This window comes from Panthera tigris, chromosome E2 (assembly GCF_018350195.1).
Source record: "Panthera tigris isolate Pti1 chromosome E2, P.tigris_Pti1_mat1.1, whole genome shotgun sequence".
Lineage (NCBI taxonomy): Eukaryota > Metazoa > Chordata > Mammalia > Carnivora > Felidae > Panthera > Panthera tigris.
The window spans coordinates 34,776,295-34,803,395 of NC_056674.1; the positions used below are offsets into that span (position 1 = coordinate 34,776,295).

At 43.7% G+C, this 27,101-nt stretch overlaps 1 protein-coding gene across 4 annotated transcripts in view; it reads right to left on the reverse strand.

Annotated features, from left to right (window-relative positions):
* Positions 1-865: 865 nt before the first annotated feature.
* CSNK2A2 (casein kinase 2 alpha 2) overlaps positions 866-27,101 on the reverse strand; it is a 40,721-nt gene continuing 14,485 nt past the window's right edge. For 2 of the 4 annotated variants that reach the window (XM_042970741.1, XM_042970738.1), the window contains 8 exons: positions 18,844-18,903; positions 13,683-13,766; positions 12,779-12,889; positions 12,417-12,518; positions 11,796-11,896; positions 10,844-10,992; positions 9,095-9,188; positions 866-3,391 (listed from right to left, as the gene is read on the reverse strand). In XM_042970741.1, the coding sequence (XP_042826675.1) occupies positions 9,112-9,188; positions 10,844-10,992; positions 11,796-11,896; positions 12,417-12,518; positions 12,779-12,889; positions 13,683-13,766; positions 18,844-18,903 (684 nt within the window). In that variant the 3' untranslated portion in view covers positions 866-3,391; positions 9,095-9,111. Of the gene's footprint in view, positions 3,392-4,942; positions 7,938-8,332; positions 9,189-10,843; positions 10,993-11,795; positions 11,897-12,416; positions 12,519-12,778; positions 12,890-13,682; positions 13,767-18,843; positions 18,904-27,101 lie in introns of those variants that run through there. The other 2 variants (XM_042970740.1, XM_042970739.1) reach the window with 2 other exon arrangements.

Here is a 27,101-nt window from a genome sequence, read left to right on the forward strand (position 1 = left end):
TTTTTTCCCCATGTTTATTCAGTTTTGAGAGACAGAGCATGAGCAGGGGAGGGGAAGAGAGAGAGGGAGACACAGAATCCGAAGCAGGCTCTAGGCTGTCAGCACTGAGCTGATGCGAGGCTCGAACTCATGAACCGTGAGATCATGTCCCGAGCTGGTCGGCCACTTAACTGGCAGAGCCACCCAGGCATCAAGAAAAAAATATTAAAAAAAATTTTTTGTATTAAAAAGCATGAGAGAACACGAGTGGGGAAGAAGGGCAGAGGGGGAGAGAGAGAGAGAGAGACATTGAGAATCCATGCTGAGTGTGGAGCCTGATGTGCTGGGCTTGATTCCACAACCCTGGGATCATGACTTGAGCCAAAACCAAGAGTAGGATGCTCAACCGACTGAGCCACCCAGGCACCCCAAGAAAAATATTTTTTTAAAGCAAATGACAATGAAGCTCAGAGGGTTGGAAAGACATGTAATTACATTTATTAGTTTTTTATTTCATAACTTTCTTATGTTAGCGCCAACACCTTTTCTTTTTTTCAGGTCTCAAACATTCCTGTTTCCCTGGAAAGCGCAAAGACTCTGGGCATCATGTCCCAGTGCCTAACAGAGCCTCACAAGAATTCCATGACTAAAGGCATCCCAGTTCCAACCTAAACCAGTGAGAGAAGGGAAGAGAAGACTGCTTCCTCTGAATCATAGCAGTGCCCTTTCTAAAACAAAACATACAGCACAGTTTTTCCTTTTTAAGATCTTACCTCACAAACATACCGTGTAAAAATGTACGCGCAGATTTGTTCATTGCGGCAATACTGGTAACAGTACTGGTAAAAGTCTCTCATCAGGAAGGGATTGCTTCAACTGTGGTACATCACACAATGGAACCCCATGCAGCCACAAAAAGGGGTGAGGTAGGTCTATACATGCTAACAGTAAAACTGTCACAACTAAGCGAAAGCACAAGTTGCAAAAAAGAGAGAATGTGTGGTTTGATTACATTTCTGTAAAAATAAAAATCGTTGATTTTTAAATGTTAGTAAATTACAAGATATATGCCAAAATTAACTATGGTTACCTCCAAGGGAGGAAAGAGTAGAGTGTGTGTGTGTGGGCGCGCGGCATGTGGTAAGGGGAGGCTTTCAGAATTTCTTACCATGAGCATATATTACTTTGGTAATCAGAATAAATAAATGTTACTTTAAACAATCCAAATATAAGCAGGGCCATTGAAAGATGTGAACTGATGTTGTGCATTGCCAAGCACTTTGTGTATGAGCTTTATAGACTGTTTTTGGGTAAGCAGGTCCCTTGTCCCCTTCTCTCAAGGTCAAAAAAGCCTAAGCAAAAATTCCTCCTTTCCCTTCATTCTACAACCTCTCTTCCGCCCAACAGTAATCATCCACAAAAAAGAAACATCTGATATGCTTGAGGGGTTTCCAGAAAACAAGACTTTCCCACTGGGAAGTTAGAGAGCACCCTGGGAAGAAAAATGGGGAGCTAACATTTGAGTTCTGCGTGGCATCTAAGAATTCCCAAGTCAATCAACTGTATCTACTCCGAAGAGCCCCTTCTGGTCTGGGAAGGCCCTCAAATGCCAGTGGGTCACCACGGAGGTAACGTGCTATGTAGATAAACATGTGCACACAAAGCACCGTGTCCTCAGGAGCTTTGGGGACGTGCTCGTTATAATGAGGTATTGAGATGCTGTCCCAGAGACCTGGGAGACCAAGAGAAATCTGCAGAGCCTCGAGTCAAAAGGGCCGCGGCATGAGAGTGCCTGCTTGAGAAGACCAAGCCAGTGATGGTGCTGGAAAAGTCCCAAGTCCATCCACTCGATGTCCTGTCGGCCTTACAAAGTCTGCTGGCGGTGGGCCTGCGGGCCCTCCTCGCTGGTGTCCGGGGGCCGGGGGGGGGCAGGCACTGTCTCGGGCTCCCACACCTGTGGAACTGCTTGGATACGACAGAAGCTGCTCCAGGGGCCACTGTGACGCCGTGGTGACCCTGAGGGGCCTCTTTGCTTTCCCCCCACAATTGCTTCAGAAACTGTGAGTGTCCACACCTGCGTTCCCACAGTCACCTGTGCAGGACAAGCAGCAAAGACAGAAGAAGGAATGTTGTGGGAACAAGTGGCTTGTGTGAATAGTGGGCACCCCTGAGCCGCCTGGGTATCGGGGTTTGCCCGTTGCTCCTGCTCTCTACAGGCTGTGGGAGGACGCAGGCCACAGCCAGAGGCCAAGCTGGCCGGCCACCCAGTTATGGCTGCCTTCACCTCCCCATGGCACAGCTATCCTCAGAGGGCAGGCCTGAGGGAGCCAGGGAAGGCTCATGTGTAAAGCAGGTTTCCTTTGTTTTCACTCAACAAATACAACTGGTGCTTCCACTGCACCCTCTCTCACAGCGGAGTGGGCCGCTTTTCCTCCAGCTCGCGGGAGCTTCCAAATGCCACCAGAAGCAGCCCTCGGATCTGGCCCTGAGACCCCTGACCCTTGCCTGCTGGAGGACAGCAGACTCTACCAGCCTCCAAGCTAAGATGCTTTTTCAGAAGGGACCATGGGGAAGAGGGGCAAAATGGGGAAGTGGAATGAACTATGGAGACACCAGCAAAAGGAAAGCAAAGAAGGGGCTAAGGCATCTTCTGGAGGTCACTAGAAAGGATGTTTACCGCCTAGTCATTGGATTAGAAGGAAGGGTCAAGGCAAAACATGGCTTTCCTGGCTCACCCAGGCTACTAGAGTCACCTGTGGTTTGCCCCATTCCCAGGATTAGTTCACCATACCTGTTCAACTTCTCATCCCTGGTCAACAGTGTCCTTAAAAACGGCCCTCCTCACCTCTGGGACTCCCCCTCTTTTCCTCTGGCTAGAACCTGCTCTTCTTTTTCACTCAGTCCTCTGTGGCCACGGGTCTTGGTTAATGGCCCCTTCCACACTGAAAACTCTCCATACGTTTCTTTTAAAACCTTTTATTCAATAATATATACTTTTAAAATTATAATATGTAACTGCCCGTCATGCCATATATTGCCCCCGTTCCCCACTGTGGAGTCTGTGGTTGGCTAGTTAACGTGGTCTGCTGGAAAAACAGGTGGCCACAGGCCGAGTCAAGGGGCACGGGAGAGCAACAGTAACCAACAACCATTTTGCATACCCTTCACATTTCCCATGCTTTCTGGGTCAGGAGGAAGTCAACAGGAAGCCAAAGGCGTGTGAACCTTTTACATTCAGAAGTGAGGTTTGAAATACGGTGGCGGGCTGCCCTTCGGTTGGTCTGGTTCGTGCTCGCCAAACCTGCCACCATTTTGTGTCTGCTCACGGAACGTGATCGCGCTCTACACACGTTAAGACGTTTGATTTGGTTCTTGTTCTGCTTATGGAAAAGTGGGAGGAACCGCAACAGACCTGGGGAAAGAGATGGGAGGAGGGGAAAGACGACATTAATCAATCTGACCCGGAGTGAGGACAGGCCTCCACTTGCCTGTGGCTTCCTTCTCTCGAAGAGTGCTGGGAACAGTGTGCAAGCTTGACTCTCCCACGCCACTGTGTGGAAAACCTGGTAAGAACTAACTCTACAGTCTCGGGTTTCGAGTAATACCCTCTTCCTTCCTCTCGTGATCACCACTAGCAGAGGCGGTTTCGGGTGCAGGCTCCTGGGAGGAAGAGGGGAAAGCTCCGGACACAGCATGTGTGCCCGAGTCTCCTCCCTGCCTCTTGGGTTCAGAGTGCAGATTTAGGAGCACCGAGGCCTCTTGACTGTTCTGAGCAAGCTGAGTGACAGGCTCAACAGTCCAACGCTGGGTCCCCATCAGCCTTGACCCCGTTTACCGAGGATGTCTTGGGACTAATAATCAGAGGACTGTATTTATACCAGGAAAGTGCCCAGTCCACTAATAAACAAAGAGCAAAAAGGGAGCTCAAATATTTTTAACTCTCCCCTGGGAGCAGCTGTGAGGCATGGCCTAAAAACCCCATTTTCCCTTCCATGTCCAGCACAGTGAAGTGGGTGGTGATATGCCAGCAGCAGAATTCTAGAAGCAATGTCTCACAGATCGGCACTACGAGAGAAAAGGACTGTGCCCCTGGGAAGCTGTCACAGAAATATAGCTTCATGAAAACTTCCTCTGGGTAAAGGAAGAAAGGCCTTTCTTGAGAAAGGCCGCATGGTGCATGAGGTTCAAGAAAGAAAGGACTATTTGCCTTTAAGCACTTCAGCAACTGATTTCCAAGCGTCCAGCGCCACTGAGGGTTCCATCAGTGAGAAGCACACTAATTAAAGACACCACCATCTGCCAAATGCAGACACACAATAGCGTGTGCCCGCTCTTGGTGCAAGGAATGGGCGCGGGGAGAGGTTTTCATAAACGCAGAACACTCAGCCACAAAGGTTAAAGTTGTGCAATAAAATGGGCCAATCCCAGAAGTAGGTGCCTAGGAGAGGGATTCTGGAGCAAGTACCAAGAAACAGCACAAGCCCCACATGACACCACTCTAGTCCCACCTCTCTTGATAAAGGAAAGCTCCACACGAAGGTGGTGATGAACTGCAACCCCCATACACACATCTTTCCAGTTCAAGGTGCACCCCTCCTCTCCCCCAAGAGACAGGAAATACAAGTTTAAGGGCCTCATAGCAGTGGCTTGTCTCCCGCTTGGGAATCTGGTGGTTATCAACATTTTTATTTTTGAAAACAAGGTTTCACATGACACTTGTCTTTCCTCTAAGGGCAGCAGCACATCAATCAGACATCAGTCATCCAGTGATACAAAGAGGTGGCCAAGTGTGTCTGAAGTGATCATTTGGAAGGGATCACAACCCAGGCAGTGTTGCTGTTCTGCAAACAGAAGGAAATAGTTGGCTCCACGGTTCTTGAAGATTTATCCAAGCTTTCCACAGGGTGTCCAGATTTCTGTCCCAACCTCTTAGTCACCATTTACAGCAAGAAAAGCCAGCAAGTGCAAAACTGTTAATTTATTGATTCAACGAAAGTTTTTTTTTTTTTTCAAACAATCCCCAATACATGCAGTTCAGGATTAAGTATCACATTTGTAGCACATTGTTGAGTCTCTACACAAAAGTACTCATGGCATCAGCTGTATAACCCATCACATCACTTTCCCCAGCCTCCACAACACCTGCTTGTCGTCGTTTCCATGAACACATCCATAGAGCTCAAAAGTGTTTGTTATTACTGGTTTTCTCTGCCAGATGTTTCACTGCCACCTCCCCTCCCCCATTCCCACCCTGGGGTTAATTTTTAGAAGCAGGATGTTATGCCACCTTAGACTTATTAAGCTCACTGAAAACCTCTGGCTCCTCGTGTGCTCCTGTGCACCCTGCTTTTGCTTTTAGAAGGGTTTCTATTTCAATGAACTTAACTCCAGCTTACCCCTATTATCTGCAGGAGGGAAGTTTGCTTTTTCCTGCGAGTGCCCATGCAGGAACACAGGTTTCTAAACAAATCGCTCAGTCTGAACTGGCATTAAGGGAAACTGCTAAGTGGGCTTAGAACCACTTCAATGCATATATAAAAATTCTTCCAATTGCTGCTTGTGTTCCCAAATAGTTTTGCTTCCATCCTCAATGCAGCACCTGGGAGAACCTAAGTCATTTCCCTGAGTAGGTGCGGACCGAGACCACGGCCGCCAGCTCTCTCGGGGACTCAGCAGCTGTCTGAGGGCGCCACCTTTCAGCGGCGCTGGAACCACTCCAGGGGGCAGTGCCCATCTCAGGGCGCATTCCACGTCATGAAGGTGGTACGCCTGACTCTCTGAAGAAGTCATGTTCCCTCCTCAAGACCTACCCCTTGACTGTTTTTCTTACTGGTTCCCTTTCCTTTAACCACCTCCTTGCTGAGCCCCCTCAGGATTACAAGCTCTTCTGTCTCCTCCATCCAAGCAGTCGGAGTCCCTTCCTTCTCTGCAAGGGAACACACTAGCTTTGAGCCCTGTGAGCAATGATGCGCTAGAGAATGTCTGTCAGGCCTGGTGCAGCAGCCGGTGTTTAGGCGCCTCCAAGAGCCACCACTGGCACTGCTCTAATTGGTGAGAAGACCCAAGAACGCTTGTCTGCACTGTCCACTTGGCTTCTCCCACCCAGTCACCTCCCACAGGGACAGGACAAGAGCAGGCAGCTGATACGATCCAGGGGAGAGTGAACAGCAAGCAAACTGCAGATGAAAATATCACTTGGCGTTCCATCAGTTCTGCTCTCGCCATGGGACTCGTCAGCTGAAGCAAAGCCTCGCGCTTATGCTCACTTGCGGTCAATCAGACCAATCTGTATTTGGCATAGGAACTTTCTGTTCTCACCATACCAGGCCTATGTTGTCGAACACAGGCAGTACCTGAGATGATAGTGTAACACTACCCTGTTCCCCACATTTTTTGCTTTTCTTTAGGAAATAACTAAGTCCTTATCATAGGCACTTTTAACCTGTTATAAGGTAACAAAGCAAAAAAAATGCCTAATAAAAATTACTGAGATGAATTTAAGAAATAACATGCTGATCAAAAAGGATAGTGGGTGGGCAAATCTACCTTGGCTTAGTCTAAATAGAAGAACAGACTCACACACACACTCTCTCTCTCTCCCCGCCCCCTCTCTCCCCTTCCCTGCCCCCCACACCCTGAACTCTCCATGACCATCTCCTAACCCAGGTAAGCATTCTGAAATCTTGAAGGAGCTAGGTACATCGGGACACAGAATGGCTATGGAGATGGGAAAGAAGAGAAAACGTCTGGACTGGACTCACTTCAGTTTGGGAAAGAACCACCTACAGTCAGCCAGCCAGCTAAGTGTCAAGACCAGACTCAGAAAGGGGCAGGCATTTGAAACTCAGCGATGCTAAGGCATGAAGAGAAGTGAAGAGCATAGGTGGTGGAAAAGTAAAGCATACACGAAAAGGAAGAACGATTCCTGTGTCAGAGCCACAAGACAGGCAAGTTATTGTGTTTGCATCTACTAAATCATCAACGGAGAGAGGCTGGAGCACATCACCTGACTGTACTCCTCCAGATGCTTTCAATGCCTCTGGGGAACCCAACGGAAAAAATGGAGTTGCTACTTCACCAAGACTCTCCAGTATGCTCTCCCTGCCTGGTCCAGACAGACAACTTAAAAAAAAAAAAAAGTGGAAGGGGAGAGAATGGGTGACGAAAAGGGGAGAGAAGTAGGGGGCGCAAAAAAGACACAGTGGCACATCTCCCTGATAATCACCAACAGTGCTGCCTAGAGGGGCACATCAGAAGGCTTCTGCTGCCTGATGTGCCAATACAGGTCCAGCTGAGAGCTCATGTCTTGGCTTGGCTTTTCAGGCTGAACAAATGGACTCGTCAATATACAGAATGTGCAACACAGACAGGTAGTATCGGCATGAGAACCTTAACTGAATGCATTTCCTGGCTTTGGGGTCTTACTTTTAAGTTGTAATCCGTGAGCTCAACTCTAGTAAGAGTTTTATTTGCATTTCAAATCCCCACCGACCAAACAACAAAAACAGAATCTACATGTAGAAATAGGACCTGCTACCAATACCAATATGATTTTATTGGAATATGGAATGTAAACAGAGGTTTTCAAACAATCAATCTAACCTTATAAAAACGTATGGCATTATTAAATAGTTAATAAAGAAATCCTAAAGTATGATGTGGGTAGACACCTCCAGCTCTGGCCTAGCTGTCAAGTTCCCACAGCTGTGGCATGGCTCTGTAGCTGGGGTGAGGGGGGACTGCCTGCAAAGCATACTGGTGACAAGTCCCCAAAATGACATCAGCCCTACATTTTTTACTTTTTAAAGCAGAATCTAGCTTCCTTTGCTAACATGAAGGCTAGTGCCATGGGTCCCAAGCGTTGACACTTGCTCTATGTGCTCCAAATCCTCACCAAGCCCCTCGCATGATGCTCTGCTCATCCCTGGGAGTGGGCTGGCCTTGCACACAACCTGTCCCTGCAAGTGAGAAAGACTCAGCTTTGCCATCACATTCACGTGGTACCTCTCAGAGCTTAAAAACGCAGGTTACCCTGATTACAGAGGGAAACTGTTTCTCATGAGGATAAAACGAGGCAAAAAGGGGGGTTGGGGAGAATACATTTTTCTGACCCAGCAGGTCTTTCCTAAATACATTCTAATAGGATGTTTCTCTCCCTCCCCAGCCTGCCTGAAGACTGACTTTCCAGCTTTCACTATGGTTGTGACCAAAAAGTCTCTTTCAGAGAGGTGTGTTAAAATAGGCGCACGCACGCACACACACACACACACACACACACACACGGATGTATGTGCTGGAAATGGTGAGGCTTTCCTTACAAGGCTGCAAAAGGAAAAAAAAGGCTACACAGAAAAACAGCAACAAGGTTTTATGGTTAGGCAAATCAACAAAGGTTACAGTGAGCTCCAAGTTATGCACTTTGCATCGAACTTTTGAGGAGACAGACGGCCCTGGACACAGCGTCACAAGGTTTAAAGTGATGCCTTCTGACAGCAAAGGGGACCCTTGTGAGAGTGACTGCAGTTTGCTCCCAAATGAATACACTTAGAAGAAAACTGCAGGGATGAGGTACATTTCCTAGAGAGCTCATGTCATAAAAAAATACATAAAACATGAATTTGTAAAAGAGCTTAAAAAAAAAAATACTGTCACTGTTTTAATATCTCCTTTTCGTAAATGAGGCTGGTGTGTCAGTATAGACTGCTGACATTTTGCTAAAACTTGAGCCTGAATCTCACCAAAGGAAACCCAGACCACAGTGGAATAGATAGGAAGTCAGATATTCAGAGCTTGTTGACTGAACAGGTTAATTCAACAGCGGTCTCCTGTTAAATAAACGCAAATGCACAACAACTCCGAGTCTCTCATCTCCCATGCATTCCAAAGGGAGTGTTCCCTCAGATCCTGAACTATGTGCATCGTCACACTGCCAGAATGGCGGCTCCCTGTAGTAACTAGTACTGGGGAATTTCTTTCTTTCTTTTTGACATTTAGGTCTTTACTCTTCTTTGCATTTAGAAGGAATGACTAGAACTTCTTTTTATCACATTGTAGTTTCCTTCAAGATTTGTGTTTGGTTGGTTGATTTTATTGGCAAGCATCAATGCCGCATTACCCGTCGCCTTCCAGACTTCACCGGGCTGCCGTGAGGCCACTGGAAAGCACAGCGTTGTCTGCACAAGGTTGGGACTGCTCCTTCACCACGGGGTCTGCAAGGAAACGGGACAGAAGTCAGCTGAATCAGGGCCGGTAGGTGTGGAAGACACCATCATGACAAAACCCTTCCACGGTGAGATAGACAGAATGACAGGGAAGACAGAGTCAGAAGGGCAACGGAAATCACAGAACTAGGGGCGCCTGGGTGGCTCAGATGGTTAAGCGTCTGACTCTTGGTTTCGGCTCACGTCATGAGCTCAGTTTCGTGAGTCTGAGCCCCATATTGGGCTCTGCACTGACAGTGTGGAGCCTGCTTAGGATTCTCTCTCTCCCTCTCCCTCTCCCTGCACTAATAAACTTTTTCAAAAATTAAAAAATAAAAACAAATTACAGATCTAAGGTTATAGAAAAATCAGACACTGAAAAATAATCAGGGGAATTTGCTCTTAGAGTCAACTCTTAACACTTCCCTCAGAAGGCAAGTTCAATCTCTGAGGCCCATGGAAAACAGAGGCCCAGACTCACTAACTTCCCACTGTTCAAAATTACTACTTATTTTCTTATGTGTTCTTTTCCCTGAATACTGTCATATCCAACCCCCAATTTCTTCAAATCATGTGTGCTAATGAGTACTCTGGAGCAAAGGGAGAATGAAAGAGCCATTAGAAGACCTATCAATTTTAAGCAACAGTCATTTGAAACATTTTTTTTTTCTTACAAAAGATGTGTATTCAGAAAAGCAAATAAATCACAAATTACTTACTATAAAACACTGGAATTCTTAGTTCAATTTAACTCAAAGGGTAAAAACGGCTTCCTGTGCCAGAAACTGGAAAGAGGACATCTGAGTTGCACTTGTCTGAGGTCTAGAAGACCAAAGGGTAAAACCTTTCCAATTTGCTGTCTACTAATGCTTACAGGCCAAGAGGTTCAAGATTTATTTTCTTCAGGTAAGATTTGTTTAATCTTAGGGGGAGGAGGGGAGGAGGGAGGGAAGACAGCATACTGGCCAAGCAACAGACAGGCTGAAGGTTTTCTTCTCAATTCAGAGAGTGAACAGAGACGGGTCCTGTAACCTTCATCCCCAGTCTCCCCTGTGCCTGGACTAAATCATCTCACGTTGCCAACAATTAAGGGGAAAGTTTGTTGGAGACATCTTTATCAGTGGGGGGTGGGGAGGCCTGTATGCATGCAGACGATAAGCAACCACATGCACTGAATACATACACACTTTGAAGCGAGACCTAAAAATTCTTTAATGCAGGTGAGATTTTAGTGCAGTCCTTCCATACCTGCTTTCCTTTCCTCAAATTCCTTTTGTTTATTTAACTCATTTCCTTCTTTGAAAATACACTACAGTCACCTTATCACTTTTAACTAACTACTTGGTTTTTGAAGAGAAGAATACCTTTGGTTAGGTTTCCATACAAATATATACACTTGAAAACAAATTTTAGATACTTGTGATCTATAAGCTCAGGGCCACAGGGAATGGTCCCTCCTGGACTCGAGGGAGCTAAGGCAGTGAACAAGCAACCCCTCTGCAGAGCAACTGCAAAGTTGTCTCAACGGTCTAGAACTAATGAGGCCAAATTCTAAGGACGATTCAATACAAATACCTAGAATTCTCTTGACTGATCTCAAAGATGAAGAGAAGTATTTTTCCTTTAGTAAGTTATGCCCCTGAAAACAGTCCCTGGAGACTCACAGAAGTACGGGTGCTCCATGGCCTCTTTGGCAGTCAGTCTCTGCTGATGGTCGTATCGCAGAAGTTTGTCCAGAAGATCTAGGGCCTCGGGGCTGACGAGATGTCTGTTCTCACTATGGATAAAGTTTTCCCAGCGTTTCCGTGAATGTCTGAGAAAAAAGGGAAGCAATAGTATTCTGAGATTAAATTCAACAAGGATCCTGATGCATTAGGGCTAAAGCCAACAAAATCTTAGAATAATGCACTGATTCCAAGCTTGTGAAACCTCCTTCTCGCTGGTACCTGCCCCACCCCCGCACAAATACACTCGCAGCATCCTAAAATAAAAACTGTGCTCTATGACTGATAAATAAAATTAGCTCTAACTTCTACATCTGATTTAGTTTGTGGCACCTTTCTAGATCACTTTTTATGCCTTAGGCTTTTAGTCAATTTTGGTGAGGCACAGAGGTGATGGGAGTTATTTTTGTTGTTCAGCAGAAATATTTAGAGAGCTAGCCTCAGAAACATAGAGGTTCCATAAACCACTGTTTGAATATTGTCAACACATTTACTTTTCAACACTATTCCACTGTACCTGAAAATATGCTTTCAAATTTGCTATCTTGTGGAAAATCCATTACACCGAACAAGAAAAACTGTAACAGTCTTACTCCTAGAAGAAGCACAGCTTTCTAAAATAAGCACATGCTGTACCAGAAAGCTGGTTTCTGTAACAGGATTTTGTCTTCAATTTTTTACTGATTGACAGACTATCTCTTGAAGAAGTACAATAACCGAAAGACACATGTAAACACTGCCCAAATACTCTCAAAAAACAAGTTAAAAAAAATACACATGGGAATAAAGAAGTGTGTTTCAATTCTGCTAGGATCAGCCAGCGATTTCAGCCAACACTCCCACTTTTGAAATGGGGTAAAACCCTCTTTCTCTCTCCCTCTCTCTTACTTACTGTCCCAGGATATCGTTGAAGTGCGGATCTAGGTCTATGTGATACTTCTTCAGATAGCCATACAGCTCATCTGTACCCAGAACCTTGGCAATGCGAACAAGCTGAAACACAAAACAAACTGACCAAATCACTGAGCACCGGGCTCACTGCAAGCCTGTGAGGTGCTATCCCAAGGAATTAGGGGACTTCCACATCACTCTACCTCCAGACACCAGATACAGACTGGAGCCAGGGGCTGACAGGAGGCAGACACAAGGACACGATGTTCACAGAAAGCAAATTTCCAAACTGCCTTTAAAATGGTAACAACTTATGACAATAATCTAGAAGCTGACGATTACAAGAGGCATCACCTAAGGACTAGAATCTAGTTTTATTTAGACAAGGAGTGCGTGACTTCACAGACTCACTCTGGAAGTTGGGCATAATGTCACTTTATCTGTTATGTTTGGGGACCTGGTAACCACAGACAAAATTTCATGAAATTCTTTACCCTGAAGGAAAACTTATGTGCAGACACTCAACGATATTTAGTGGCTCAAGGGTATCACCCCTGTCAAAGTACTCCATTTTCTCGGCTTCTGCCCCTACACAGGGAGGGGCTAGTTAGTGTTTGCTCACCTGGTCGTAGTTGTCCTGTCCATGGAAGAAGGGCTCCTTTCGAAAGATCATGCTTGCTAACATACAGCCCAAACTCCACATGTCCAAGCTGTAATCATACATCTGAGGAAAATAAGGTTGGCCTGTCAGGGAAGGGTGTTACAAACGCATTTTTCAGATCTGAATTTCTAGTCTTCAGGGTGACCTTTGCACATATTTTACAATTCGAAGCAAAAAAAAAAAAAAAAGTCATTGAGAAAAATTTGAAATTATCACTTTGGGTGGGGTTTTCAATATATCCAAACTGCTAAATAAACAGCAAACGGGGAGAAGCACTAAGGCAATACACCCCGAATGCACAGGTGCTTGGCTAACAGTTTTACCTGATAGTCCACGAGGAGCTCCGGGCCCTTGAAGTACCTCGAGGCTACACGGACATTGTACTCCTGAGCAGGGTGGTAGAACTCTGCCAGGCCCCAGTCTATCAGTCGCAGCTACAAACATGACAGAAATCAAACATGTAAAGCATGTAGTTCTAGACTCCTGTGCCTTGGAACAAGGCCCCATCACACTGGCTAACAATTACGTGGGCCACATAAAAAACGTCAAGTGCACTGGCAAAAATTACACTTTCAGCAACTGTGGAAGAGGTCATTTCTAGAGCAGAGCACTCAAAATCCTATTTGCTTTTTCTTTTTGAAAATTTAAATTATCCTGGGCTTCTCATTCTCTTTAGATCAATAAAACTTAAGCTTTTCTTTCTGTCTCCATAGCACTTCCATGTATAACACATTCCCCCATCATTAATAGCTTCCATTATAAGTTCCAGCCACAAGGGAAAGGGTAGGGGACATACAACCCCAGTCCAGGATCAAAGCACTGCTCCAGCTTCTCATTAATCTAAGTAACTGATTCATTTACTCATCTATCAGGGACAACCAGAATTGAATATCAAAATAAGGAGGGACCCAAGTGTACTTTTGAGGCCAGGCAGATTGGTCTGAGGGTCATTAAATGAAGTAGAAACCATCAGCTGTAGTTTCTTTGCAGGGTCCTCCAGAAAACCATGACCAAAATAAACAAGGGACTATAGTTAGGTTCAGCTGTCTACTTTCCTTGTGTACTATACTTATGCAAAGTGGAAAGCAGCCCTGGAGACTAAGAAGTAACAGAAGCCCGCCAAAGAAAACAGCATAGGTCTCCAGTACCACCTCAGTACTGGCCAGCATTTTGTTCGGCCGTAAGCCTTCCGAGGAAAGACTTGTTGCTGCCTGGCTGCAACGGTACCTTTTTCTGTTGATGATCTATCATGACATTGTGAGGTTTCACATCCCTGTGCATGATTCCCTTGCTGTGGCAGTAATCCAGAGCCTATTAGATAAGAAAGCACAGAGAAAAATAAGCAAACCGTCTACCAATTCCCAATGCAAGCATATTCTTATTTGTGATAGCTTGACTTGAGTATCTCCTAAAGTGCAGCTTACTGTCTGTAACAGATGAGAATAAACACGCTCAGAAGATATCCCTTGCTCTCTGCCCACTATGCTGGCAGCTGGTGGAAAGGGGGCTATGTTAAAAAGGAGACAGACACACTTTGGACACTCCTCCTACTTGTAGTTGGTAACACTTTACCAGCCACCTAGACTCAGAAATCATACATCAGCCTGTTAGTCTAGTTCAATGGGTTTAAAAACAGATCTGGGAAACCCACTAGAGTCACTTCTCATAGGGGGTTCAAATGCCATGCCAAGAGTCCCTGTGGACACGAAGAATGGTATCTAAACGTATTGTTCAACATGGCTTATGTTTTAGACAAGTGCCCCATGTGGATTTTTGAGATTAACAAGTATTCTAGTATTAGTATTTTCCTTCAAAAATAATCCCCGAGGGGTGCCTGGGTGGCTCAGTTGGTTAAGCGTCGACTTCTGCTCAGGTCATGATCTTAAGGTTTGTGGGTTTAAGCCCCGTGTCGGGCTCTGTGCTAACAGCTCAGAGCCTGGAGCCTGCTTCAAATTGTGTCTCCTTCTCTCTCTGCCCCTTCCCCACTTGTTCGCTAGCACTCTCTCTCTCTCTCAAAAATAAACATTAAAAAAATAATTTAAAAACAATCCCTGAGCCAGTTGGCCTTTAAGAATTATATTCTGGGGGTGCCTGGGTGGCTCAGTCGGCTAAGTGTCCGACTTCGACTCAGATGATGATCTCATGGTTCATGAGTTCAAGCCCTGCATTGGGCTCTGTGCTGACTGCTCGGAGCCTGGAGCCTGCTTTGGGTTCTGTCTGCTCTCCCCCACTCATGCTCTGTCTCATTCTCTCTCTCAAAAATAAATAATCAGCATTTTAAAAATTAAAAAAAAAAACATTACATTTTTACTCTAAGGAAGGATATTACTACGTTATATTTCTACTCTAAGGGAGGATATTGCTTCCTAAAAGATGAATGATATGCAGGTAAGATTTTTAAGTGTACAATACTTTTTTTTTTTTTTTAGCACGTTTATAGAGTTGTACAACTATCATCATAATCCAGTCTTTACCATCTTCCCAAGAATTTCCCTTTAGCTTGCCTGTGATCAATCCCATTTCCCATTTGCCCCCTACCTCAGCCTTAACCACAAACCTGCTGTTACCATGGATTTGTCTTTTCTGGACGTTCATTAAGTGAAAAATACAACATACAGCACTTTGTCTATCTTCTTTCGCTCAGCATGTTGCTGAGATTCATCCGTTACTTTCTTCTTGCTGAGTAGTATTCCACTGTGCGGACGCACTAGTTGATGGACATCAGAGCTGTTTCCAGTTGTTAGCTATTATGAACATTCATGCACAGGTCTTTGAGAGGGCATAGGCTTTCATTTCTTTTATGCAGATTCTAGGGGTGGATGTGCTGTGCTGTATGTTAGTTTACATCAGACTTTTCAAGAATGTCCTAAATGTCTTCCAAAATGCCTGCTCCATTCTACATTCCCATCAATGACGTATGAAGGCTTCTTTCTCCACATCCTCGCCAATGCTGGTCATTGGTTCATCTTTGTAATTACGACCATTCTGACAGGTTTGAAGTGGGATCTCATTGTGGATTCGAATTGTATTTTCTTAATGAGTCATCAAAGTTGAACATTTCAGGTGTTACTGGTCATCCTCTATTTTCTTTGGACAAATGTTGATTCAAATCTTTTGCCCGTTTTTTCTTCAGGCAGTTTGTTTTTGGTGTTCAAGAATGCAAAAATTTGCTCTAAATCTCCTTTTCTAACATAGTATCTATTTCCATAAATTTCAAATTGGGCACTTCGGCTGGTCTCAAAAAGCACTGCAGCCCACTCAAATGTTATTCCCTGGGTAACAATACTTGCAGCCATCATCTTGTGGTACCTACTATGTGCTTGGCACTGAGTGCTCTTGGTAGTTTTCCTCGGGACAAAATAAGGGTTTCTCAACCTCAGCACCACTGACGTGTTGGACCGGGGAATTCCCGGTTGTGGGGAGCAGTCCTGTGCACGGCAGGATGTTTACGAGGCTCCCTGGCCTCTTCCGACCAGATGCCAGTAGCACTCCTCCAAACCGTGACAACCAAAAGTGGTTCCACATATCGCCAAATTGACTTGGTTGAGAACCACTGGACCAGGCATTTTTACATAGGAGAGAATGCGTAAGTCAGAAAATGATCCCTAGGATTGGTATTCTGGGAACAAGAAAATCTTGCTTTTCCCCAGACACAGGGTATGATGTTTCTTATACGTAGGTTTAAAACAGGCAAAACTAAACTTGGTGGTAGAGGAGGGGATCCTGAAGAGAAGGGACACATGAGACCTTTTGGTGTACTCATAATATTCTTGACCAGCCCTGTCCAACAGAACTTTCTGCAATGACAGAAATATTCTAAATATCTGCACTGTCCAATATGGCAGCTACTAGCCACATGAGGCTACTGAATAAACGAAATGTGGCTACTGTGATTAAGCAAAGGAACTTTAAATTGAAATGAAAATTTAAGTAGCTACCTGTGGGCAACAGCTACTATAATGGACAGCATAGTACCACATATATCTGGGTGAAGGTTTTACTTATGTGAAATCCAAAAACCTGCACACTTAAGAATTGTTCATTTATGGTGCTTCTACTTCAATTTAATTTTTTTCTTTGTTTTGTTTCACAACAACAGTTGTAGCAAGATTCCACAGTGGCTTTGTGGCAATGTTTTATGAAACCAGGGCTCCTGAGGACAGACCTCCCTGGATCCGAATCAGGAGACCAGACAGTGTACCCAGCAACGACTCAATAGCCCTCAGCCTCAGTTTCTTCTACATTTTTGGGAGAAGCTACATATTTCCCCTACCCTATCCCCATTTTTTTTTTTTTTACCGGAAGAGAAAATTTAGCAAGTGTTGATTCTGTTATTTTGCCTGGTCTTCACCCAAAGGAATGAACTAATTAGGATCATAATACCTGGGATGTGAGAAATATCTGAGGAAAGCAAAAGTTGAACAAGTACAGTAAGAGAATTAATTCTTTTGCCAACTTCACTGGTCAGACTCCCTGTGGAGTTACTGACATGCTTTTAGATTCCTTGGGGAAGTTATTTCAGTTTAGAATCTGATATTATCTGACCATGAAGCATGAAAGACATTTTTCAAGCTTCATCTGGGCTTGTGTGCCACATTAACAGAAAGCAAGCCCTTACTGCCTAGTTGCTAGGGACATCAGACACAGAGAACCACCTGAATGACCAGCCTGCGAAGACCTGTGCCACTGGGATGTCTTCACCCGATCTAAGGACAATTGTGCTGGGTTATAAATCTTCACCTTTGGTGTGCACTAAGTGAAAACCACAAAAATCTTAACCCCTTACTTAAACAAAATAACCAAGTGACAGATTTGGATTATAGCTCTCATAGGGTGAATGCATGGGGTTCTCTGGAAAGGGCCTCCAGGAAAGGAGCTAAGCCTGAGAGCTCATAAGACCACAACACTGCAAACCTCTTCCCACCAAGGCCTTCGTTCTGGTCTGGAGAGGACATGGAGAGAGGTGTGATAAACCCAGCTCTACCCTCACATGTTTCTGACCTTACTGATAAAAGAAAGACCCATCAGTTGTAAGAGTGATCCACCTAAGTCCACCACCTTGGTACCAATGACAAGTGGTTTGCGCAAGTGCTTATAAGAAAACACATTCACTTCCCACAGCCAGTTCTTCAAAGTCCCACTCCCTAAAGCCTCGCCTTAATTTGGGATTTTGTTCAAGCAACTGTTCGCAATCCCATCAAAACTCAATCTTGGCAATTTTCTTCAATAATGCCAGTAACTCAGTCATCTCTTTCAGAGGTCTTGAATTGAGACCCACAACCCCCATAAGACTTTAGGTAATACTGTATATGTATACAGGCATTTTGGAGAGGTTTTATACGTTTTCCTAGTGATCCATGACCCCAAACAACTTAGGAACCATTCGTCTATCCCATTTTACAAAGCTTTTTAGAATTCTTTACCTAAGTGTTTACCTAGACTAAAAAAACTAAAACAAACAAACAAACCAAAAAAACATTCCTCCACCAACCATTAGTGTTTCAGAATTTCCATCTTGGGATTACTAAGTCTCCTAGAAAGACGGACCATCCATCACCTCTTCTTGCACGTCAAGGTTAGTCAGGGCCAAAGAGTAGGTTGGGAAGGGGATTATGAGAGATGGCAAGATAAAGAAGGCCGAAAATGCCTACCATCCCAGTACGCATTCCCTCCACACTGTGACTTCAATGCTCTTCCCATCAAATAGTCTACCTCTCCACCCTTTGAACCCAGGCCTGGCCCATGACTTGCTTTGGCCAACAGGGCATTTAGTAGACATTTACACAAGCAGAAGCCTGAGAAGTGCTTACACATCAAACTTTGCCCTCTCATGCTATTAAGAAGCCAGAGACCACCATGGGAAGAAGCAGCCTAGACTAAACCCCTGGAGGACAAGCCTTGAGGTATTCCAGCTGCCATCCCAGATATGTGAACGAGGCCATCCTGGACCAATGTGCTCTAGTCAAGGTGACCCAGACCAAAAGACTCATCCAGCTAACCCACAGAATTGTGAGAAATAATAAACAATTTTTTAAAAAATCATTAAGTTTGGGGTGATTTGTTATACAGTGAAAACCAATAGTATTAATTAAGCAGCAAAAAGAAAACCCAAGGGCCAATAAAAGCTATGAAGGAGGTTCTGATTTCTGGTATAATGTCCCTAGTATCTCTTGACTTGGCCATCTTTCTCAGTTCCACTGAGAAAGTTTCTATGTAAAGATCCTGCAACAGAGATCTCAGTGTAAGTTAAAAAACAACAAGAAAACTCCCACTTCACTAAATTCTCTAAGTATCAAGAAAGAGTCTGAGATCTCTTTGTCCCCCCAAAAACTTCGCTTTTAACGGATACACCTGAAAAAATCCACTGCTTATTATGAATGTCACTTACCTTAAGCAGCTCATACATATAAAACCGGATATCAAAGTCTGTCAGGATCTGGTATAGTTGCTGAAACAGATTTCAGAAAACAGAAAGTTAATTTAGTCTCATCATATCTTGTCATCCCAAACATTGGTCACCATTCTCTATAAACTTAGTACTTAAGTCCCTAAAGAATCCCAGGAATTTTTACCATCTGATCTGGAACAAATGGGGACAAAGACCAAAGATGAGGGTCTAATACTTCAGTCTCTTGTTAAGGGGAGGAAAAAAAAAGGAATTCCAAGGGAAACATTCAAGCCAACATGGATCTTTTAAAAACTTGTTTAATGCTCCAGGATTTCAACACCCACAATTACATTATTACGGAAACGAAGTCCAAGTTGTCCAACTGTCCTCATATTCTTACTACACTTCAAGCATAGCATAGCAGTACAGTGTGCTGTAGAGAACTAAGTGGAGAGCAGGACTTGAAGAATTTCATCAGCCCATGTGGCAAGTGGCAACACAGTAAGTACATCTCATGAGTGTATCTGCTCACAGAAACAGGAGGAAAGTGACTGCGATAGCCCTTGGAGATGGTAAGAGGCTTAGGAGAGGAGCAGGGGAGTGAGATGCTGGAGGAAAAAAAAGAAGAGTGACAGGAAGTGAAAATGACTCCAGGCAAAAAGGACACAGGAAAGAGTTCTCATTACCAATAATCCAAAGGAACACCCACTCTGAGTTTTTTCAAAATTTCAATTTCTAGGAGACAGTAGCATTTATACATCCAGGTTCATTAGAGTCATCACAGAACCTCATCAGAAACTATACTATTATTTCTGGTAATCAATTCCAAGCAGAGCTCTTTCCCCATCAGTCCAAAGCAGCACTATCTATAAAACTAATCAGTGCACCTTTATTAAACTTATTGTTTCTTTATTGGAAGACTCAGGCAATGGAGGGAAACTCTCTAACGAGCAGTGACAAGCCTATATACCATGTCTGTGGAAGAGGGGAAAGCCAAACTACACATCCTTATTTGTTTGCATTCATAAGAATGATATGAAGACCTTAATAAAACATGGTTTCACATGTATGCATGTGGGGGATGGACTGCTGGGGCTCAGGGAAATAAGACTTTTAATCACATACCATTTTATAGTTTTAGATCCACGTAAATATAACCCTTGTTCAAAAAGATTAAGAAAAACAATCTGCCAAGAATCAAATTTAACATCTAAGAACACCAGGACTTGTTTTTCCCTGTTAATAAGTGAGAGTAATTCTCCCCCCCAGCTTGGCAAGAATATTTGACTTCATCAGTCTCCGGGAGCAGCTGGCTCAGCGCAGCACAGGGAATGAGGACACACGGACCGGGACACCCGCGGCACTGGGAGCTGCTCCGCTACTGGAAACTAACCTGGGGTGGGAAGGAAAGCATCCGGCACATGGCACCAACACGCCACCACTTCTGCTCAGGAGCTAAACACTCAAGCGTTCTGTTGTCCCCCAGCTCCACACGGCAGGGAAGACTTTGCAGGCAGCGTCCCAGCACCAGTATGGATGGACACAGGCTAAAGATACTATCTCTTTGGGTGTCAAATCAGCTCCTCCTTCGAGAATTAAGGAGATCCCTCCCAGAGACACACCAAGTTGAACCTCATGTCAATAAATAGACTGTGAAAGTGAAGCGAGCATTTTCTAACCCTCAGAGGGGGCTGGAATATTTTATTTCCAGAAAACAAATACGGGCTATTTTATCATTTGGATTTTTGTCTGTGGAAGGCATTCCTCTTGTATCACGTGGTATCTATACCAAGCATCTGTGCAAATGGTATAAGGCATAATAATAATAAATGTCCTTGGACCGCCAACATAGTACTTCTAGCTACTCCAACCAATATCAATTTTATGTAATACAAAAACCACTAGATGAATGAATGTATTAGGCCTAATACATTACAGAGTCCTGAATGACAGGCCGACATTTACTCTCATTTCTCAGGAGCTCAGGATAGGAGGAGACCCAACTACATGTTACATTTTACCACCTGGGCCTAAAATTTAGGACTCAGTAGGGTCCACAGTCTGGCTCTGACCAACTTTCACAGCTCTGTCTCCATTTCAGACCAAATAAACCTGGTTGCCTCCTCCATTCTTCCTTCTCCAGTGTCCCCACCTCCTCCCAAATCTCTAACATCCCGCCCCTCTCCCCTGGCCTATAAGTAAGCCCATCCCATCTAGTCTCTACAAAGCTAACAGTGGTCCCTTCCTTCTCTGAACCCGTGCTACTTAATGTCCGCTAGGGTGTTCAGAGGACAGTGACAGCAGCAGCGTCCCCGGAGTTGATGCTCCTTACTCAGATACTAGCAGTGACCTAAGGTTCTCTAACCTGGCTGTGAGCACCAAGAGGCTGCTCCCCTCGGCCCACACCTCAAGTCTCATGACAGCGCCCTCACATATCAGGTGCATACATTGGTAGGGAAAAACGGGTTCTGGGGCCGGTGGTAGTCACCAACTTGGTGACTCAACTTCTTTGCTCTCCCTCCCGCAAATATGCAAGAAGCCACTGTACAACCTGGTCCACAGTCTAAGTGCTAAGATAACCGAACAGTGGAATAGCATACCCTGTATACACCCCACCCCATGAATGGTGGTTCTCAGCCTGTACCCAGAAGGCAGTTGATGAACATTTGTCTTCGATGATGTTCACCGGTGGAACAAAATTAAAATGGTTTCCCAGGAAATACAAGTCCAAAGAGTCTATGACAAATTATAAAGGGAAAGTTCACATGAGCCACACTTTTCCTCCATTCTTCTTACCCAGCTGTGTGCAATGGCAAATTGTCAGCAGGAAGTTAGCTTTGCTTATACTTTTATAAAATAAGTGACTTATCAAAAACAAAGCAGGCCTATGCTTCTCAGAAGATTACAAAGATGCTGAGGAAGACTATTCACCAATCCTACATTGGTTCCAAAGCTTCAAACACAGGCATTTTCTTAGAAATCAGGGCTATCTGAGGACTACCCAAAGGGCTAAAGGTGGAAATTTCCTAGGACTTTTCATTAACCTGCGAAGGTCTGAGGAGGACAATGGAAAAAAAAAATAAAAGGCAATTTGATTAACAGACTCCAAATCTCCTTGGGTTTAGAACAACCTCCCAGAAAGGAATGGCCATGTGGGCCTCACTTTTGCTATATACCCATAGGTCCTTGGACTGCGGGTATAGCTCAGGTGTATCATGACGAGGTTCCCCATCCCCAGTGACTGTCATTTAGGATGACTACACACTTTAGGAAGGTTCCTAGTCACAGGTGGGAATCAGCAACACAGCAAACTCACGCTGCACACACAGCTGGCAGATTCCCTCACATACACACCTCACTTGGTCTGTATCCAGAAATCCCAGGGGTCCCCATGTAGGGAGAAGAAAAAGCAGGGGGAGTGGGATATAAAGTGAAAGGTGCTTAATGCAGTTGTCACCTGTTTTGGCATCAATGTGCAACCCCAAGATCCAGAATAAAAACCAAGGTTAATATTTTCAGAAATTTAAGGAAGCAGGACAAATCATTGATCAAGCAAATCAAAGTTATGACTAATGACCTGAAAATGTCTTATAAAGAAGATCTCTGTATCAAACTCTAACAGCATTAACAAGGCCTCAAGATATCAGCTAGTGAAGGCCCATCTCTATGGGAGTGACTTAGAAATTCTCTACAGAGCAAAATAGGTCTGCTTCCTTTTCAAATGCAGTCTATTAACCAAAAAGAATGAAATCTTGCCATTTGCAACTACGTGGATGGAACTAGAGGGTATTATGGTAAACGAAATTAGTCAGAGAAAGACAAATATGACTTCACTCATATGAGGACTTTAAGAGGGAGGGGGCCAAAACATAAGAGACTCTTAAATATAGAGAACAAACAGAGGGTTACTGGAGGGATTGTGGGAGGGGGGATGGGCTAAATGGGTAAGGGGCATTAAGGAATCTACCCCTGAAATCATTGTTGCAATGCTAATTAACTTGGATATAAATTAAAAAAAAAGGGGGCACCTGGGTGGCTCGGTCGGTTAAGCGGCCGACTTCGGCTCAGGTCATGATCTCACGGTCCGTGAGTTCGAGCCCCGCGTCGGGCTCTGTGCTGACAGCTCAGAGCCTGGAGCCTGTTTCCTGTGTCTCCCTCTCTCTCTGCCCCTCCCCTGTTCATGCTCTGTCTCTCTCTGTCTCAAAAATAAATAAACGTAAAAAAAAAAAAAATTAAAAAAAAAAAAAAGGCAGCCGATTCAGGGGGCCTTATCAATCTTTAAAATGTCCAAATGATAGATTTTGCTTAAAATGCATACTCGTTTTTTTAAAGTTTATTTTTATTCTATTTTGAGAGAGCGCCAATAGGGGAAGGGCAGAGAGAGAGAAAGAGACAGATTCCCAAGGAGGCTCTGTGCTGAGTGCAGAGCCTGATGTGGGGCTCGAAATCATGAACCATGAGATCATGACCTGGGCTGAAATCAAGAATCAGACGCTTAACCAACTGAGCCACCCAGGTGCCCTTTTATTCGTTTTTATTTATACTCTTCCAAAGGCATAGAAAGCTGAGAAGCAGGTCTCAACAGAAACTTTTTCTTATACAAATGGTACTTTAACTTTCTGGAGAAAATGGTGAGTTTGGGAGTGTTCTGTAACTGTTCATTCCACTTTTAGAAACTGGCCTTTCCTATTCCTTTGTTTGGAAATTCTTTTTTCTTAAGTGTCACTATGTATCTTTTATTATCACTTTGACACATATGAAGCATAACTGAGGATTTCAAGGAGAAATCAACCAAACCAGCTCTTTCATAAAACGAAGTATCAAGGGGAAAATGAATAAGACCATAGAAGATCTGAACTAAATTAACAAACTTGATATAAAAAAATGGCCATGTACTAAAGTCACAAAGCAATCATCAAGAAATTCCAAAAACCAACATTATGTAGGTCATGTTCCTCTGGACCTAAAGATAGCCAAATTATAAATCAACAATAAAAGAATAATTTTTTTGAAAAAAACAAGTGGTTCCTCCATCATATTCACAAACATACAGCTATGAAGGGCATTCTTAGGATAATTAATTACTGGGAAACTTCTGAATAGGGACTCTGTACTGTGTGTTAGATGGCATTATTGCATAGATATTAAATTTCTTAACTGTACTAACAGTACTGTCATGTAGGAAAAAGGTCCTGCCTAGTTCCAGTGCTAGCATATCTAGAAGTGAAGTATCATGATGCTTGCAATTTACTTTAAGAGGATTTCAGTAAAGAGATAAAGGGCGGGGGGGGGGGGGGGGGGGGGGGAGAAAACATCAAATGTGGCAAATATTTTTAGTTTTTTTAAGTGTTTTTTCCCCCCCAGGTGGTTTTTGTTTGTTTAGAGAAAGGAGCACTCCAGCAGTGGAAAGAGGCAGAGGGAGAAAGAGAGAGAATCTTAAGCAGGCTCCATGTTCAGCACAGGGCTGAACACTGGGCTCGATCCCACGAACCTGGGATCAAGACCTAAGCCATAATCAGAGTCCGAAGCTCAACTGACAGGCGCTCAGACGCCCACAAATGTGGCAAATATTAACAACCGGTGAATCTAGGGGAATAACATGAGGGCATTAACTGACCACTCCTTCCGATTTTTAGTAGGTTTAAAATTTTTCCAAGTACAAAGTTTGGGGAGAAAAACTCAAATCCACAAGTACTTTGTACTTCTAATCTGAAAACTACATGGAAATGAGCTCCATGATCACAGCATGCAGCAGCTAAGGTGGTGCCTGGGGCGGCACACACGTAAAGCCCACTCACCACAAATCAAGAAAGAAACAAATGAAATGAGCGGACTTCAACTCAAGAAGTTAGGGGGAGGGGCGCCTGGGTGGCTCGGTCGGTTAAGCGGCCGACTTCGGCTCAGGTCATGATCTCACGGTCCGTGAGTTCGAGCCCCGCGTCGGGCTCTGTGCTGACAGCTCAGAGCCTGAAGCCTGTTTCCGATTCTGTGTCTCCCTCTCTCTGCCCCTCCCCTGTTCATGCTCTGTCTCTCTCGGTCTCAAAAATAAACAAACGTTAAAAAAAAAAAATTAAAAAAAAAAAAAAAAGAAGTTAGGGGGAAAACCATAAAAACCCAAGAAAGAAAAGCAGCAAAGAAGGGAAAAAGAAAGAAAGAATTGAGATAGGAGCAGAAACAATGAAGTAGAAAAAACAAAAACATTTGAGCAAAACCAAAAGCCAGTTCCATGAAAATATTAGTAAGACCTCTGTAGCAACACTGATACTTTTTTAAAAAAAGAGAAAAAGCAAAAATAATGTCAAAAATGTAAAGGAAAACATAATTACAAACACATTACAGTCTTTAAGCCCTAGGAAAATTCTATTAACTTTATGTAAATAAAACGGAAAGTGGTCAACTTTTATAATAAATATTATTGGGGTGCCTGGGTAGCTCAGTCATTTGAGAGTCCAACTCTTCTCTCTCTCTGCCCCTCCCCAACTTGTGCTCTTAAAATAAATAAGCTTTAAAAATAAATAAGTAAAAAGGAAAAGTGTAGTTCAAAGTCTTCCCTTCCCTCCCAAAAAGACATCTACTTAGATAACCCTTATTTCATATAAACTTTCAGAGACTAGAAAGGAAACACTACCCAACTTATTTTATGAAGTCAGTATAATCCTGAAGCCAAAATCAGAGTTTGCAATAAAAGGAAATTATAGATAAAAGTTTATTATCAATGTGTTAACAAAAAATACTGAAAACAACAGGCTGCAGGTTGTATCCCTGTTGATTCACCTGGGATGCTAAACCAGGGACCAACTCCCCTGGGTGATACCTTAAGTCCAGTTATTAATACACTTAACAGTAAAATGAAAAAAAAAAAAAAACCAAGCTTTTAGAATTAAGACAGATACATGACAAAATAAAAAGGACATTAAACTAACTGATTTCTCTATCTGTGGTCTGTCCTACCACCCGGAAAAGACAATGACTGTCTCATCATGATCTGTTCTTCCGAAATACACCTCTGCTACCTGCTGCTTGGTGATCTTCTAAGTAGACTAAAACGGCAGGGCTTGAACATTCACTGGACCTCCAGTTTAACACGGCAGACCAAATACATCCTCCCTATACTTCTTCCTGAAGCTCCTCTAAATTAACAGTAAAAGGAATGGGGCTTTTGGTGGGGGAGGGGGGATTCACTCACAACTAAGAAAATGGAAGAGATGACAACATTTCGAAGCTAGAAAAAAAAATGTCCAACTGACTCAGCAGACCAAAGAAGCTGAACTTCTGCCCAAAGTGGAGGGGATCCGGAAACAAACCACCTCACATGAAAGAACTTACAGAAAGGCTCAGGAATCAGTGACCCCAGGTACCAAGGAAAGAGAGTAAACAGATTCAGCTGAAAACAGGAAAACAAGTTTAAAACACCACACCAAAAATGAGGGAATTACGTGAAAGTCTACAGAACTTTCCCAGAGCTCTCCTTCATTGGAGGCTGAGATGCCCGTGGCCAGGTTCGCTACCTCAAGACAGGAGTTGACAAGCCGTCATCAGTAATTTCAGTCCTCTAAAACAGGAGTAGACAAAGTCTGTGCCATTTCAGACAACTATAACAGACAAAAACCAAGAATGCACAAAAAAAGGAATCTGAAAGAAAAACTGAGAAAGAGTATGAAGAAGAAAACATCATGCGGGCGGGGGAGGGGGAGGGGGGGAGAAAGCCCACATATTCTCAGTGAGAAAATAGAAGATATTACATAAAAGAACAGGATACTACTTTTAAAAGTTCAGAGAACAGAACAGAGCTAAGAAATAAAGTCTAACGTTCGAATGAGTTCTAGAAAGTGAGAACAAAGAAGAGAAGAAAATCAAAGAATGTTAAAAATATTGTTCTAAAATGAAAGGACATGAGTTTCTAGATTGAAAAAGCCCAGCAAGTGCACAGAACAAAAGATAAAAGTGACCCATTCGAAGGAACATCTTTGTGAAATTTCACAGACTGCGGCTGAAGAGAAAATCCTAAAAGCTTTCCAAAGGAAAAACCAAAACCAAAACCAGATCACATAAGGTGAAACCAGAATGGCTTCAGGGCTGATAAGGGAAAAAGCTCTTCAAAACTGAGAAAATTATTAATTACAACCCAGAATTCTATGCCATGGCAAGTACATTAATTGGAAACATAAAACAGAAATGTTTTCAGATATGCAAGCCTCAAATAACATTAATCTTCTACGATCTCTTTAAAGGAAGCTCCTAGAGAATGTGTGCCATTA